Source organism: Octopus sinensis, linkage group LG26 (assembly GCF_006345805.1).
Source record: "Octopus sinensis linkage group LG26, ASM634580v1, whole genome shotgun sequence".
Lineage (NCBI taxonomy): Eukaryota > Metazoa > Mollusca > Cephalopoda > Octopoda > Octopodidae > Octopus > Octopus sinensis.
Genome location: NC_043022.1, coordinates 23,443,658 through 23,460,663, shown reverse-complemented (window position 1 = coordinate 23,460,663; position 17,006 = coordinate 23,443,658). Strand labels below are relative to the sequence as shown.

Genomic DNA, 17,006 nt, shown 5'->3' with positions numbered 1-17,006 from the left:
TATCAATTTATCATTTAACAACATTCCTAAAATATCTAACCCTCTCACCATCTTCTTCTGAATGGATCCTATTAAATTTGTTACGAATATTCACAGGTCTATGCTTGATAAAGTCACAGTATCAACTAGACTATCGGATGTTATACATTACTGGTTTACGTGTTTCCTCACTCTGTTGTAGCTTTCAAATGATATCACCCTGCTAGATAGCTGGGCAGGCCATTATTCTCTTGAGCAGCATGGTAATGATTCTGCCTGCTCAGCAGTAATAAAAATAATAATGGTTTCAAATTTTGCCACAAGGGCAGCAGTTTTGGAGGAGGGGATGAATTGTTCAACTGGTACTTATTTTATCGACCCTGAAAGGATGAAAGGCAAAGTTGACCTTGATGGAATTTGAACTCAGAACATACAGACATACGAAATACCATTATGCATTTCGTCCAGCTCACTGCAATGATGATGATGATGACGATGACGATGTCGATGATGATGATGATGATGATTATGATGATAGTGATGATTATGACTTGCAGCAGCAGTAGTAGTAGTAATAATAATAATAGTAGTAGTTTCTTACACGGGCATGATAATAGTATAATGGTGATGCTTTATATATTAGTACTGAATACAAATACATACCTCTTCGTAAACATCTGGGATATAGGATTTTGTGTCATTGATATTAATTAACCACTCTTCTCCGGCTTCCCGCAACTTATTAAAACGATCCTCAAAATTCTGCAGGGCTTTCACTTTCAGAGCAGTCTAGAAAATAAATAGGGAATTTCTTGTAAAGTGACAAAAGGAATTATGGAAATTTGCACGTTAGATAATGCTTCAGCATGGCCAGAGTCAGTTACTAATATCACTAAGAGAGTTATGGTTCATTTAAGAGTTAAACCTATAGCATTTAAACTGGCTATAACAGGCCAAAATTAAAATCGGTGGACCCGCGCAGTTGTCGAGTGGTACCCGCTCGAGCGGAAACGACCACCCGGAAGGCCTCCACGACAGTAGAGTTACGATTTCAGGAGGACGATTGGGATCACGTGGATGAGAAAGGCGCGATCCAGAGAGGAGTGGACAGTATGCTGTGACCAGCAGTGTCAAATGGACGCCTGACAGACTGGTCGGTCAAGGTGATAACAGGCCAAAATATTCTGTTTTATGTTCAAAGCAGCCAGACCTGAGGCATATTCAATCTTGTATGTTTTGTCATGGAGAAAATTTCTTGCTTTAGACAAATGGTGACAACACAACAACTATTTACACCATTTGTCTAAAGCAAGAAATTTTTTCCATGATAAAACATAGTGAATGCTTTTCTTGTGAGATCAAATATGCCCCAAGCATATCTGAGCAGGTAAAGACTCCCTTTGGTCATGAATGACCATGGGATTGCACCTAGAAAGCTCCTATCCAAGGCACAAATCTAGGTAAGGTTGTTTATGAAAGACCAGCAGTCACCCATGCATACTAGCCTCTCCTCTCCACACCACTGATGTTATATGAGGGAAAGGTAAAGGCCGATACAGCTTGGCACCAGTGATGTCTCAACTCATTTCTAAGCAACTGAAGCAACATGAAATAAAATGTCTTGCTGAAGAACACACAACACAGACCCTGGTCCAGGAATTGAACTCACTACCTCATGATTGTGAGCCCGATGCTCTAACCACTGTGACATGTGCCTTCACTGAACTGGTAACAATCTTGTATTTATACACATCACTGCTTAAAATTGCCACCCTGTAAAATAAAACAATGATGATTATGATGATGTTAATTGAAATCTTACCGTTTCAGTGAGAATGTAAGCATCAATAGTTTTTACTACTTCCTCATAGGCCATTGGTAGGTAAGCACCAGTTGTTTTGACTAACCATTCCTCCCCTGTCACTCGCTTTATACCATTACAATCGACACACTCTCTACGAGCCCTTAAACGGAGGGCTTGGTTTGGACGGATCACCTTGGCATTTACTGTTGTTAAGACGGTGACCTCTTTTCTGGGTATGTAGGTACCTGTAAGACATTTTGGCAATGTTAGAAAATACTTGTTCATGTAATCAAGCATATCAAAAACAAACAAAAAAATTTAAAAGAAGAAACAATAATTTATGAACTCCAGAAGGATGTGAAATAATTATTTTTTGAAATGGTTCCAGGTTTTCATAAACCTCCTGAAAAACAAGGAAACTTAAAAGACTGTTGGTTCTGCCTATGGCAGTAGTAGTAGTGGCAGGGGTGATGGCGGTAGAGATGGTGGAAGTGATGAAATGTGGATGATGATGATGACAGTGACAGTAGAGGTGATAGTGGTGGTGGTGATAGAGATAGATGTTTCCTTCTCGAGCCATGCCTGGCTCATAAGGGCGCCAGTTACCCAGTTTCTTGGCGTATAGGTTCCCCATCTGGATGGGACGCCAGTCCGTCGCAGGTGAGCTGCAAGATGCAGGAGGAAAAAGTGAGAGAAAGTTGTGACGAAAGAGTCAGCAGAAGTCTCGCCATTACCTTCTGCCAGAGCCGCATGGAGCTTAGGTGTTTCGCTTAGGTGTTGCCCGGTCTGAGATTCAAACCTGCGATCCTTTGACCGCGAGTATGCTGCTCTAACCACTAGGCCATGTGCCTCCTGATAATGGTGGTGGTAGAGGTTGTGCTGATGCTAGTGGTGACTGTCATGGTGGTAGTGGTGGTGATTATAATGGTAATGGTAGTGGTGGTGATGAATGATAACAGAGGTATAGGTAAATAAACAAACGTTAACTAGCAGTTAAAACAGCAATAGTACCTGGTCCCAGAAACATCCATTCATCTCCTGCCAATCTTTTCGTATTGCTTGCATCAGTAAAATCAACGTTTGCTGACAACCTGAGACCAGAATCAGTCTTCACCACTTGAAGGGCTGTCACGCTCTGATAGGAAGATAAAAAGAGAGATGTGGATATAATAGCAATTGTATGTCTGGTCGTAACTTGAAACTTTGAATAGCAACAGTGTGCTATTTCAGAATTCAATAAATATATCAATTCTACTACAAATTTAAGTCACAATAAATGGATTCAAGTAATCCAGTAGTATATATATATATATATATATATATATTATATATATATATATACATTCAAAATGTGATCGCGTGTGTACCGTTGGTGATTTTTTTTTCCTCCGTCTTCCCTTCTCCTATGTTTCTGACGAAGAGCTCTGCTCGAAACGTTAAACCCTCCTTCTTTCCTGAGCGTCCAATAATACTATATTTGTTCCACGTCCTCGCATTGTTGTGTTTTTTTGTGCTTTCTTGTTTGGTGACCACGTGTGTACCGTTGGCGATTTTTTTTCCCCCTGTCTTCCCTTCTCCTATGTTTCCGACGAAGAGCTCCGCTCGAAACGTTAAATCCTCCTTCTTTTCTGAGCATCCAATAATACTATATTTGTTCCACATCCTCGCGTTGTTGTGTTTTTTTGTACTTTCTTGTTTGGATTAACTTTATATATATATATGTATATATATATATGTATATATATATATATATATATATATATATACGAGGACGTGGAATAAGTATTGTGTTATTGGACACTCAGGAAAGGAAAGAAAGGAGGATTTCACGTTTTGAGTGGTACCTGTATTTCAAAGGGCCAGCCTTTTCACACTATGTGTCATGCTGAATCTCCCTGAGAACTATGTTAAGGGTATGTGTCTGTGGAATGCTTAGCCCCATGCACATTAATTTATCAAGCAAGCTGTTCCATTGATTGGATCATCAGGAACCCTCCCTGTCATAACTGACAGAGTGCCAGTTATTTGCCATGGAAACGGAGTAAACAACCTTATGAGTCCTAGGAACTGAGTCAGTGATGACCAAGGGACTTGCTTGTTACTATATGTATGGATTACTTTTGTAGATTTCCAAACACAAATGGTTGTGCGGTTAAGAAATTTGCTTTCCAGCTAGGTCTCAGGTTCAATTGCACTGCACAGCACCTTGGGCAAAATGTCTTCTACCCTGGGCCAACCAAAACCTCGTAAGACTAAAAGAAAACCATCACATGTGTGTGTGTATCTGGGCTTATTCAAAGATTTTATCTCCTAAATTCCATGCACACTGTATTGGTCAACTTCAACTGATGGTAAAAAAGATATTGGTATGAGGAGGTAGGCCAGTGGGGTTGAACATGAAACCTTGTGGATGTGAATGCGAAATCCATACTTGCATATAATCAAAGGTGAAACAAGCAGCATGCAATGTTATAATAGTAAGAAAATAGCATTTAAATTATTTAGCTAACTTATTGATGCTCTTTACCTGCTTAATCTTCTCCCCAGGATAGAGAGGAAAAGGACTTTGTGTGAAGCGGATTTCTTCATCGCCATGAGCCAGCTCAGCTTGGCCATACTTGTCATAGCAAATGCTGCCATCAGTATCATATCTAACCGGGTTTGCAATGATGCAGAAATGCCTTGGAGGAATGGTCATCATGTTAACGGGAGGCATGACAATTCTGAGAGAAAAATGGAAAATGGTAAAATTTGTCACAAGCAACAGAAGCAGAATTAGTTCAAAATGGCAATCTGTGTATAATACTTAAAGTATGTCCATCATTGAAAGCTTGCTAAACTGAGGTACTCATTTCAAAACAACAGCTCTTAGAGACAAATAGCATTAAAAAAAAAAACAGAAATATAGCAGTAACATAAATTTAAAGACAACACGGGCATATGGCATAGTGGTTAAGAACCCTAAGATTCCGAGTTCGATTCCAAGCAGGGACCTGAATAATAATAACATTGAAAAATACCTTAGGAATAACCCAGGTTCAAAATATTCCCAAGACACCTGATGAAAGCTGGATGGTATATCAGCTGAAATGTTGTGTTAACAACAAACAAGATGAGGACAAATATCTGTCAAATGTAAATAATGAACACAAAAAATATACCAATGAGTGGAAAATGTTTGATGAAATGTGGAAGATTTGAATGTTTTCATGTTATGAACATTTTGGTAGCCGCTGGAGAGTTTTGGAAGTTTTCTCTGCTGAATAATGGGCAGCGAAGTGTGATATTTGATATTGGAGGTGTAGACTGTGAGATGGATGTAATGCATGTTGGAGCTATGGACAGGCAGATGTGAAACAATGTGTGTTGGAGGTATGAACAGGGATCTTTTCAGTTTGAACGGCAGTTTTTAACATAATTTCTAAGTAACTAAAAAATTTTAAACTTCGTATACTGGTAGAATGTGTTTATAAAACATCTTTTTCTCTTGGCTTTATTGACAAAATTCTATAGTTTGTTAGATATTTGTTGTTTTCTTCAATTTCTGTAATTTCAACCAATCACTGACATTCATTGAGGTAAACAACATTCTGTGCCGTATGAATATGTCCCTCGTTTAAGAAACAGATTGGGTTTATTTACATTTGTGAAGAAAAAAAGATACCCTTCCCCCCACCCCTAACCCTAACCCTAAAATAGATTGAAATGCAATAGATCAATACTAGGGTCATAATTATGGGTGACAATTTCATATGACACCGCTAGAAAAAACTGCCGTTGAAACCGAAAAGATCCATGAACAGTAAGATACCTCCTCATACCAATCTGTTTCTTATGAAGGTATGTGAAGGTATGATGTGGAGGTAAGATGTGCATTGGAGGTGTGTGGACAGCCAAATAAGACACAATGTATGCCGAAGGTATGGGCAGTTAGATGTGATGCGATGTGTACTAGAGGTTTGGACAGTCAGATGAGACACAAGGTATGCTGGATGTAAGGACAGTTAGATGTGATCCAATGTGTGTTGGCGGTATAAACAGCCAAGTGTGATATAATGTGTACTGGTGGTATGGACAGTAAAATTTGATGTGTTCTGACAGTATAGACAGTAAGATGTGATGTGTGTTGGAGGTATGTACGGTTAGATCTCATATAATGTATGCTGCAGGTATTAACCATCAAGTGTGATAAAATATATACTGGAGGTATGGACAGTGATATGTGTGACATATATGATAGATAGCTAAGTGGTAAGATGTTTGCTTCTGAACCACATGGTTTCAGGTTCAGCCCCACTCCATGGAACCTTGGGCAGGTGGATTTTACTATAGCCTTGGGCCAAGTACAGCCTCATGTGTGGGTTTGGTAGACAGAAACTGAAAGAAGCCTGTTGTGCATGTGTTTGTCATTACACTTCTTGACAACTAGTGTTGATTTGTTTATGTCTTTGAAACCTAGCAGTTCAACAAATGAGAAGGACAAAATAAGAATCAGGCTTAAAATAAGTACCAGGGCCATGCCAGAGCACCTACAAGGTGGTGCTCCAGCATGGCCATAGTCTAATGACTGAAACAAGTAAAAGAGCAAACGAAAATCATCGTTGATAGATGAAGGAGGAGGTGTGAAACTTACTTTTCATTTTCTTGCCGGATGTAGGTTTTCGGACCAATCTCAACACGAGTTACATTGGTGTTTTGATCAAGAACATGAAGATAGTAATATGGAGGAATACGATTGATCATTGAATCTTCCATTGTCGATGATGTCTTTGCCTTTTTTTCAGCAGCAGACATTACCACACTTGAAGTGAAGCGTTTTCTGAAATAACAAACCAAATAAATAACCATCAGACAAGTGATACAGCAGTGGACCTCTTTTAGTTTTCATCTAATAGATTCACTCTCAAGGTTTTGGTCAGCCTGCATAAATATATATTACACTAGCAGTATCGCCCGGCGTTGCTCGGGTTTGTAAGGGAAATAACTATATAAGCATTTTTAGAGAGTTATAGCCAAAAAAATGGAAAAAAAATGATGGTAAATTTTTTTTTAAATCGTTGACTCATCGTAGACATTTTTAGAGAGTTACTTCCCTTATATAATAGCGAAAAAATGCATTAAAATGGAAAAAAATTATGGTAAATTTTTTTTTAAATCGTAGACTCACGCTAATACACAGAAGGGCTCGATATGAATCACGACTATAAGATACCCGGTTTTGGTTAAACTGCACCGCAAAATGTGGGAGTAGTTAGGAATCTAAATCGTAGGAGACAGACACACAACTTCTCTTTTATATATAAAGATATTAACGAAGCCAATCAAAGCCCTGTGAGTAGATTTGGTAGATGGAAACTGAAAGAAGCTTCTTGTGTGTGTGTGTGTGCATGCCTTATCTAGGCATTCCAAGATAGTTGTAAATGCACATCATCATCATCACCATCAAGCAAGGTTGGGCATTTCCAGTCTTGGGTGAAAAAAAAATATCTAGCTATGGGAAAATAATATCTTGCTTGGAAATAGATGAGGGCTGATGACAGGAAAGGGATCCAGCCATAGAAAATCTCCTTCAACAAATAGCATGGAAAAGTGGACCTCAAATGATGATGATGATGATGGACAGCAGTTCTTGGGTTAAGGTTATTGAATAAAGGACAAAGTCAGATGCTAGCAAATTTTGAACAATGAACCTAATAATAAAAATTATTATTATACCTGCATTTGTTTTAATGTTAACATTAGAAAAATCCACATTTTTCATTAAAAAATTAGGACCTGGGTTTGCACCTCCTTAGCAAATTTTGTTGCTGGGCCACTGTATATATATATTTCTTTACTACCCACAAGGGGTTAAACATAGAGGGGACAAACAAAGACAGACAAACAGATTAAGTCAATTACATCGACCCCAGTGCGTAACTGGTACTTTATTTATCAACCCTGAATGGATGAAAGGCAAAGTTGACCTCGGCGGAATTTGAACTCAGAACGTAATGGCAGACGAAATACCGCTAAGCATTTCACCTGGCACGCTAACGTTTCTGCCCACTGTGTATATATATAATATAAATATATGCATATATACAAACCTACATATATATATGTATATATACATGCATATATGGGTACAGGACATAAAAAAAAACGTCAACAAAATGAGAAACGAGAACATGCCCCATCACCACTTGACAACTGGTGTTGGTGTGTTTACGTCCCCATAACTTAGTTGTTCAGCAAAAGAGACCAAAAGAAAGTACCAGGCTTAAAAAGAAAAATAGTACTAAACACTAAATACTAAAAATTCCTCAAGGCCTTGCCCCAGCATAGCCACAGTCTAATGACTGAAACAAGTAAAAGATAAAATATATATATATACATCACCACACATGGATACACATAAGCAGTCTCCTCCACCACCACTGCTAACCCCACCCCCACTGCTAACCCCACCCCCCATCTTCCTGCTGGATTGAATCAGTTTGTACATGCTAACTTATTGTATCTCCTATCACCTAGCAACGATTTACTGACCAGCCAACTTGCTGTGTCTATTAGTAATGGTTCACTGACCAGCCCAATCATGGCGATAATCAATAGGGTCAGGACTTATCATTGGTGTATTGTGGAACCATGGATGGTCAACATTACACTTTTATCTTCTGATCTGTTTCAGTCACTGGACTGCAGCCATACTTGGTCATCACCTTACTCGTTTTTTAGTTTCAGTCATTTGACTGTGACCATGCTGGAGCACCGCCTTTAGTCGAGCAAATCGACCCCAGGACTTATTCTTTGTAAGCCTAGTACTTATTCCATCGGTCTTTTTCTTTCTTTTTTTTACCCAAACTGCTAAGTTACGGGGATGTAAACACACAAGCACCGGTTGTCAAGCGATGTTGGGGGGACAAACGCAGACACACACACACACACATATATATACATATATACGACGGGCTTCTTTCAGTTTCCGTCTACCAAATCCACTCACAAGGCTTTGGTCAGCCCGAGGCTATAGTAGAAGACACTTGACCAAGGTGCCACGCAGTGGGACTGAACCCGGAACCATGTGGTTCATAAGCAAGCTACTTACCACACAGCCACTCTTGAAAGGTTTAATTGAATAAATGGACTCCATTAGTTATTATTAATTTTTTTTCTTACTGTATGCCTGGTACTTATTCTATCAGTCTCTTATACTGAACTGCTAAGTTATGGGATGTAAACAAAACAACACCAGTTGTCCAGCGGTGGCAGGAGATAACATACACACTAATCGCCACTATATTCCGGCAACTTCTATAAGCTATAGGTGCAGGAATGGCTGTGTGGTAAGAAGCTTGCTTCCTAACTACATGGTTCTGGGTTCAGTCCCACTGCATGACACCTTACACAAGTTTCTTCTTCTATAGCCTCAGGCTGACCAAAAGCCTTGTAGGCGGATTTGGTAAATGGAAACTGAAAGAAGCCTGTCGTGTGTGTATCTTTGTGCCTATGTTTGTCACCAACCACCACTTGACAACTGGTATCAGTGTGTTTACATCCCCATAACTTTGCAGTTCAGCAAATGAGACAAATAGAATAAGTACTCTGCTTAAAAAATAAACCCTGGGGTCAATTTCTCCAACTAAAATCTTTCAAGGCAGTGCTCCAGCATGACTGAAACAAGTAATAGATGAAAGATAAAAAAAAAAAACACAAACATGTGGGCTTCTATCAATTTCCATCTACCAAATTATCTCAATCTCAAGGCTTTGGTCAGCCCAGGGCTACAATAAAAGAAACTTTCCCAAGGTACCATGCAGTAGAACTGAACCTGCAACCATATAGTTGGGAAGCAAACTTCTTGCAGCACTTCTCTTTGTGCTTATCAAGAAAATACGGTCAATTCCTCAAGATCAGTAGTCTTTATCCTGTCCTCAGCATCATATTGTGGCCATGACCAATACCACCTGGCTTCTACAATCCATCTTTTGTCTGGTTGAACTATAGTGTTCAGTCATATGAGAGAAATCAGTCATATATATATATATATATATATATATATATATATATATATATAATATATATATATATATATATATATATAATATATATATATATATATGTGTGTGTGTGTGTGTGTGTGTGTGTGTCTTCATGCCTGTGTTTGTTGTCTGCACAGTATGGTACCTACTAGCAGTCACATGGTCTCCGACAATGTGGTACCTAATAGCAGCCATGTGGTTTGTCATAGTGTTGTACCTACTAACAGCCAGTTGGTCTGCCACAGGGTGGTACCTAATAGCAGCTGGGTGGTCTGACACAGTATGGTACCTACTAGTAGCCACATGGTCTGTCATAGTGTGGTACCCACTAGCAGCCAGTTGGTCTGCCACAGTGTAGTATCAACTAATCACCAAGTAGTGTGTCACAGTGTGGTACCTACTAGCACCCACATGGTCTGCCATAGTGTGGTACCTAATAGCAACCACATGGTCTGCCATAGTGTGGTACCTAATAGCAACCATGTTGTCTGCCAGCATGGTACCCATGAGCAGCCAGATGGTCTGCCACAGTGTAGTATCAACTAACAACGAAGTGGTGTATTACAGTATGGTACCTACTAGTAGCCACATGGTCTGTCACAGTGTGGTACCTACTAGTAGCCACATGGTCTGCCATAGTGTGGTACCTAATAGCAACCATGTTGTCTGCCACAGTGTTGTATCAACTAACAACCAAGTGGTGTATTACAGTATGGTACCTACTAGTAGCCAGATGGTCTGTCACAGTGTGGTACCCACTAGCAGCCAGATGGTCTGCCACAGTGTAGTATCAACTAACCACCAAGTAGTGTGTCACAGTGTGGTACCTAATAGCAACCATGTTGTCTGCCAGCGTGGTACCCTCAAGCAGCCAGATGGTCTACCACAGTGTATTATCAACTAACAACCAAGTGGTGTATTACAGTATGGTCCCTACTAGTAACTATGTGATCTGTCATAGAAGCTGAAAGGATGAAAGGCAAAGTCGACTTTCGTGGGATTCGAACTTGGAGAGCAGTGTCAAAACAAATACCAAAAAGCATTTTATCTGAAGCTCTAATAACTCGACCAACATGCTGACATGAAATTAAAATCCTTGGAGAGTTGACTTCTTCTTTCATCATATTGAAGTCGGGCGATGATGGTGGTGAATGATGTTGTTGTTGGTGGTGGTGGTGGTGGGGGTATTGATAAAATTTTTATGGCTTTGTGGCAAAAATAGAAAGCATTGTTTCTATTCTTTATAGTTTTTTTTCTTTGTAGCAGTAGTTGTGATAGCAACAATAATTACAACCAACTACAAACAATTACCACCACCACCACCACAAGCACTACTACTACTACTACTACTACTACTACTACAGCAATAATACAAGCAACTGTAGCTGTTTGAAATGTCATGAGTAACGGAAGTAGTAGTAGTAACAATAACAACTATTCTTACTGCTACTACTACTACTACAATACTCTTTTACTTGTTTCAGTCATTTGACTGTGGCCATGCTGGAGCACCACCTTTAGTCGAGCAAATTAACCCCAGGACTTATTCTTTGTAAGCCTAGTACTTAATCTATCGGTCTCTTTTGCCGAACTGCTAGGTTACGGGGACGTAAACACACCATCACCAGTTGTCAAGCGATGTTGGAGGATAAACACAGACACACAAACATATACACACACACATATAGATATAAGACAAGCTTCTTTCAGTTTCTGTCTACCGAATCCACTCACAAGGCTTTGGTCAGCCCGAGGCCATAGTAGAAGACACTTGCCCAAGGTGCCACACAGGGACTGAACCCGGAACCATGTGGTTGGTAAGCAAGCTACTTACCGCACAGCCACTCCTACGCCTAACTCTTACAATATACAATAGCAGCAGTTGACATGACAGAAACAACAACTACTATAGTAACAATTATACATTACATCATCAATAACAATAAAACTATTCATAACTATTACTTCAACAATGACTATGAGGCAACACTTGTGATCCAAGCATCTCTTGTCGATGTTGACTAACATTGATGGCCTTAATTTGTCTTGAGTTTCCTTTTTTCACTCAATGGTGATGGTGAGTGTTAGGGTGGTGGTAGCAAAGCGAGAGCATGTGTGTGTGTGTGTGAGCGAGTTTCTTTAATCTTTTACTTGTTTCAGTCATTCAACTGCGGCCATGCTGGAGCACACTGCCTTGAAGAAATTTTAGTTGAATGAATCGACTCAGTAATTATTATCATTCTCGTTAAGCCGGGCACTTATTTTATTGAAGTCTTTTGCCAAACCGCTAAGTTACAGGCGGGGATGTAAATGCACTAACACTGGTTGTCAAGTGATGATAGGGGACAAACACAAAAACAAAGACATACACGCATATGTATGTATGTATATGATGGGTTCTTTCAGTTTCCATCTACCAAATCCATTCACAAGGCTTTGGTCAGTCCGAGGATATAGTAGAAAACACTTCCCCAAGATGCCACGCAGTGAAACTGAACCCGAAGCCATGTGCACACCAGCCTTCTTCAGATGTTTTGTGTTGAACTTGTATCAGAATTTCAAACACTGTTCTCATTCTGCTCTCTATGTTCCATAACATTGTTGTTTTTGGCAACGATCACGCTCGAATGGTACTCTTAGTGCTCCACTAGCACGGACGCCAGTCATCGAATTTGATTTCGATTTCACTTGCCTCAAACAGGTCTTCACAAGCAGAGATAACGAAGATATCTGAAGTGATTTGTCGAGTTGTCACGGAAACAGCCAAGTATTTGATTTGGTTTTGTGGAGTTATATCGAAAGATTGCCTTATATAAATATATCACGTGACTGACCAGGCTATCAGATGTTGCTACACATCGCTGGTCACAATGCACTTTGCATTGTTTTAGCCTTCAAATGACACCACCCTGCTGGCTAAGCAAGCAGGCCTACAGAAGAAAGAGTGAGAGAAAGTTGGGGTGAAAGAGTACAAGAGGGTTCGCCATCACCCCTTGCCGGAGCCTTGTGGAGTTTTAGGTGTTTTTGCTCAATAAACACTCACAACACTCGATCTGGGAATCGAAACCACAATCCTATGACTGCGAGTCCGCTGCCCTAACCACTGGGCCATTGCGCCTCCACATATATATGAGACACATCTGCACTGCCAGATGTACCTGAACCAGTTATTAAGTGTCCCATACATGGGGGATCAATGCTAGATGTGTCGAAACAATTGTCATGATTAATAAAAATTCTTGTGTATTCCATCTTCCATGCACAGCTGTGACTGTGTGGTAAGAAGCTTGCTTCCCAACCACATGGTTCTGGGTGCAGTCCCGCTGTGTAGCACCTTGGGCAAGTGTCTTCTACTATAACCTCGGGCCAACCAAAGCCTTGTGAGTGGATTTGGTAGATAGACAACCAATATTGGTGTGTTTACATCCCTGTAACTTAACAGTTCGGTAAAAGAGACCGATAGAATAAGTACCAGGATTACAAAGAATAAGTCCTGGGGTTGATTTGTTCGACTAAAGGCAGTGCTCCAGCATGGCCATTCAAATGACAGAAACAAATAAAAGAATAATATATATATTCTTTTATTCTTTTGCTTGTTTCAGTCATTTGATTGTGACCATGCTGGAGCACTGCCTTTAGTCAAATAAATCGACCCCAGGGCTTATTCTTTGTAAGCTTGGTACTTATTCTATCGGTCTCTTTTGCCAAATCACTAAGTTACAGAGACGTAAACAGAGGTATGCATGGAATTCATGCTTCAACAAATAAGTGTCCTACATTGTACAAAGAGAGCTAGTTAATATTTTCTTAAGACTGTAGGACGATGTTTGACACAGATTTGACAGCTATATCTAGCAATTTAGGCAACAGAGTAGAGAAGAAATGTACACTAAGAAATACTCTTAGTGGAAAGCTTATATAAAATATAACATGGTGACAAAGATACAAAATATGTATAATAATTATACACTCATGGAGTACACGTACACACACACACAATACATACAGGCAGGATCTGTATATTAAAATATACCAAAACAACAAACTGTTAGATTTTTTTTCAGTTTTAGTGAATAAACAGAGCAAAATCAATCGGGACAAGAACCTGTTCATAGTTTGAGGTTGAAGATTAAATATTAGCTTGCTGATGACTTTGATGGGTACACTACCTAGATCTTTCTTTTCTTTTTGTCTGTCTTTTTTTTTGTTTTGTTTTTTGCTTGCAATATTATACAAACATGAAGAGGCAAGCTGGCAAAATCTCTTTAGCATGCTAGGCTAAATGCAAAGCAGCGTTTTGTCTGTCTTTATGTTCTCAGTTCAAATTGACTTTGTCATTCATCCTTGTGGGGTGGGGGTCAATAAAACAAGCACCAATGGAGTATTGAGAGTCGATGTAATTGACTTACTCCCTTCCCTGAAATTACTAACTAGCCTTACACCAATCTTATATGAACATAAGGCAAAGAGCAGGCAGGATTTTTAGCATGACAGGCAAAATGCTTAACAGCATTTCATGCATCTTCATGTATTGAATTCAATTCCATTAAAGTCGATTTTTGCCTTTCAAAATCAAAATCGACCAACATGGAAATTGTAGTTGTGATACCAGTGCCAGTGGCACGTAAGAGAACCATCCGAACGTGGCCGTTGTCAGCGCCGCCCCAACTGGCCTCCGTGCCGGTGGCACGTAAAAAGCACCATCCGATTGTGGCCACTGCCAGCCTCGTCTGGCACGTAAAAAGCACCCACTACACTCACGGAGTGGTTGGCGTTAGGAAGGGCATCCAGCTGTAAAAACACTACCAGATCAGACTGGGCCTGGTGCAGCCTCCTGGCTTCCCAGACCCCAGTTGAACCATCCAACCCATGCTAGCATGGAAAGCGGACGTTAAACGATGATGATGATGATCCTTTCATGCTGGTAAAATAAGTACCAGTTGAACACTGGAGTTGATGTAATTGATTTACCCCGTCACAAAATTACTGGCTTTGTGCCAAAATTAGAAATCAGTATTATACAAACATAGAATAGTGAACTGGTAGAAATGTTAGCATGTTGGGCAAAATGCTTAGCAACATTTCATCCTTCTTTACATTCTAAGTCCAAATTCCATCAAAGTTCAGTTGCCTTTCATCCTTTAAGGGTTGATAAAATGAGTACCAGCTGAGTACTGGTGGCCTTGTCAAAATTTGAAACCAATATTATACAGACATATAAGATAGTGAACTGGCAAAAATATTAGCGGGCCAAGCAAAATGCTTAACAGCATGTTGTCCATCTTTATGTTCTGAGTTCAAATTCCGCTGAGGACGACTCTGCTTTTCATCCTTTCATGGTTAATAAAATAAGTACCAGTTGATTACTGGGGTCGATGTAAATAACTTATCCACTCCCTCAAAATTGCCTTGTGCCAAAAGTAGAAACCAGTATTATATACAGATATATAAACCAGTGAGCTGACAGAATCATTAGCCCATCAGAATGTATTTTTTCTGAGTTCAAATTCTGCTAAAGTCATCCCCAAAAGGATGAATCCTTTTGGCGTTGATAAAATGAGTACCAGTTAAGCACTAAGGTCAATGTAATCAATTAGCACCCTTCCCAAAAATGTTCGGTTCTTGTGCCTATAACAGAAAGGAATATTATGGAAACATATAAAAGAGCAAGCTGGCAGAATTGTTGCTGCATTGGACAAAATGCTTAGTGGAATTTCTTTATGTTCAGAGTTCAAATTTCACTGAGGGATCCAAATGGAAATTCCTTTAATTATGCTATTTAAAACAGATCTAGGGCAATTAGAATGGATGTTAATGTATTCTAAGCCAAGAGTAACATCCAAGAAGCAGGGTACTTTAGTGCTGTTTTCAAAGGAGATACAGAGGCTATAGTTCTTGACGAGCTTATGAAGGGCTTTCTAGATAAACTCAATGGCTAGCCTTGATGTTCTCATGGCTGCAAGAAGATGCTCATTAATTTGATAGTAGAAAAAGACCCGCTAGGTTGGTAAATCGGGCAGTGTTGGAGGAGCCCACAGAGATATCAAAGCGGTAGATGGTTGAATTTGAGGACCACTATTTGTTGTTAAAAGGCAGGTGAGATTTTTGAGCTGTTAAGATAATGTCTATGTCCAACCAAGAAAGAGTTGTGCAAACCCTAGTGAAAGGGTCAGAAGTGGTTGTTTGTAAATTTCTACCACTTCACCAGCTCCAATTTCGGGCTTCCTAATCCCCCCAGTTGTAATCCTATAGTTTACTATGTGTGGGGCACAGTTGAGAAAGACACCAACTGCTCTCCCTACAACACCAAGGCCAAGCTGGTGACCTTTTTTGAAGATCTTTTGATGGACACAGTGAGGAATATATGCACCAAAGTTCCAGAACCATCTTGAAGCTGTGGTGGAAGCTGAGGGTGGCTACTCTGAGTAAATTATTTTTTCCCAGCTATAATCGAGTCTATGTTTTGATTGCTTAAAATAATTTTGTTTTTGGATGGGATATTATTTTCTTTTTCTTTTTAGGCAAACTGTAAAATTTAGAATATGTGTGTTTGTAAGTATTTATAACTTCATTTTAATCGTGAAAAGTTCAACGAAGGTGTATTAAGAATTTTTTACCACTAAAAATGCGTATTACATGTATTTCAATATATGGAATAGTATAACTTGAAAAATTACGAAAAGGATTCATTATTTTGTGAAGGCTCCTCTTCATCCTATTATTTTGAAGCATGGGATAAAATTTACTTTGGAAAAATCTCGACAAAAACAGAGAATATTAACCATTCAGGTCAGCTCTTCCGAAATTCCACAGTGTACATCAATGGACGAATAAATATACTCTTTTGCGTGTATTGCGTACCATATTTACTCCACGGATTTTGTTTTACTATCTTCCTAAATGTTTCATTTTATTTGAATTAAGACCGTTTCTCAGGAGTTTAATCATCGGACAACCGATTTATCAAATAAGCTAGCTGATTGATATCTGTATCTATATATCCGAGAAGTCCAGAAGTAAAAATAAAATGATCGTCTGTAGTTTCAGACGTCTTCAGAAACTAATTTTTTGTGTGAATAATACCCCAAGACTGCAAATCTTGAGAAATATACCAACAACATTTATATATAATTACCACCATCCCATTTTCACAAGAGGGTGCTTTGATGGTGCAATACTTAGATAGCTACACACCCACA

The 17,006-nt window shown here is 39.4% G+C and overlaps 1 protein-coding gene across 1 annotated transcript in view; it reads right to left on the bottom strand.

Annotated features, from left to right (window-relative positions):
• Positions 1-17,006, bottom strand: part of LOC115224760 (major vault protein) — a 42,762-nt gene that overhangs the window by 22,725 nt on the left and 3,031 nt on the right. Inside the window, exons 2-6 of the mRNA XM_029795661.2 lie at positions 6,417-6,602; positions 4,311-4,506; positions 2,795-2,918; positions 1,802-2,028; positions 643-768 (exon numbers count right to left, since the gene is read on the bottom strand). Of these exons, the coding sequence (XP_029651521.1) occupies positions 643-768; positions 1,802-2,028; positions 2,795-2,918; positions 4,311-4,506; positions 6,417-6,577 (834 nt within the window). The 5' untranslated portion in view covers positions 6,578-6,602. The remainder of the gene's footprint in view (positions 1-642; positions 769-1,801; positions 2,029-2,794; positions 2,919-4,310; positions 4,507-6,416; positions 6,603-17,006) is intronic.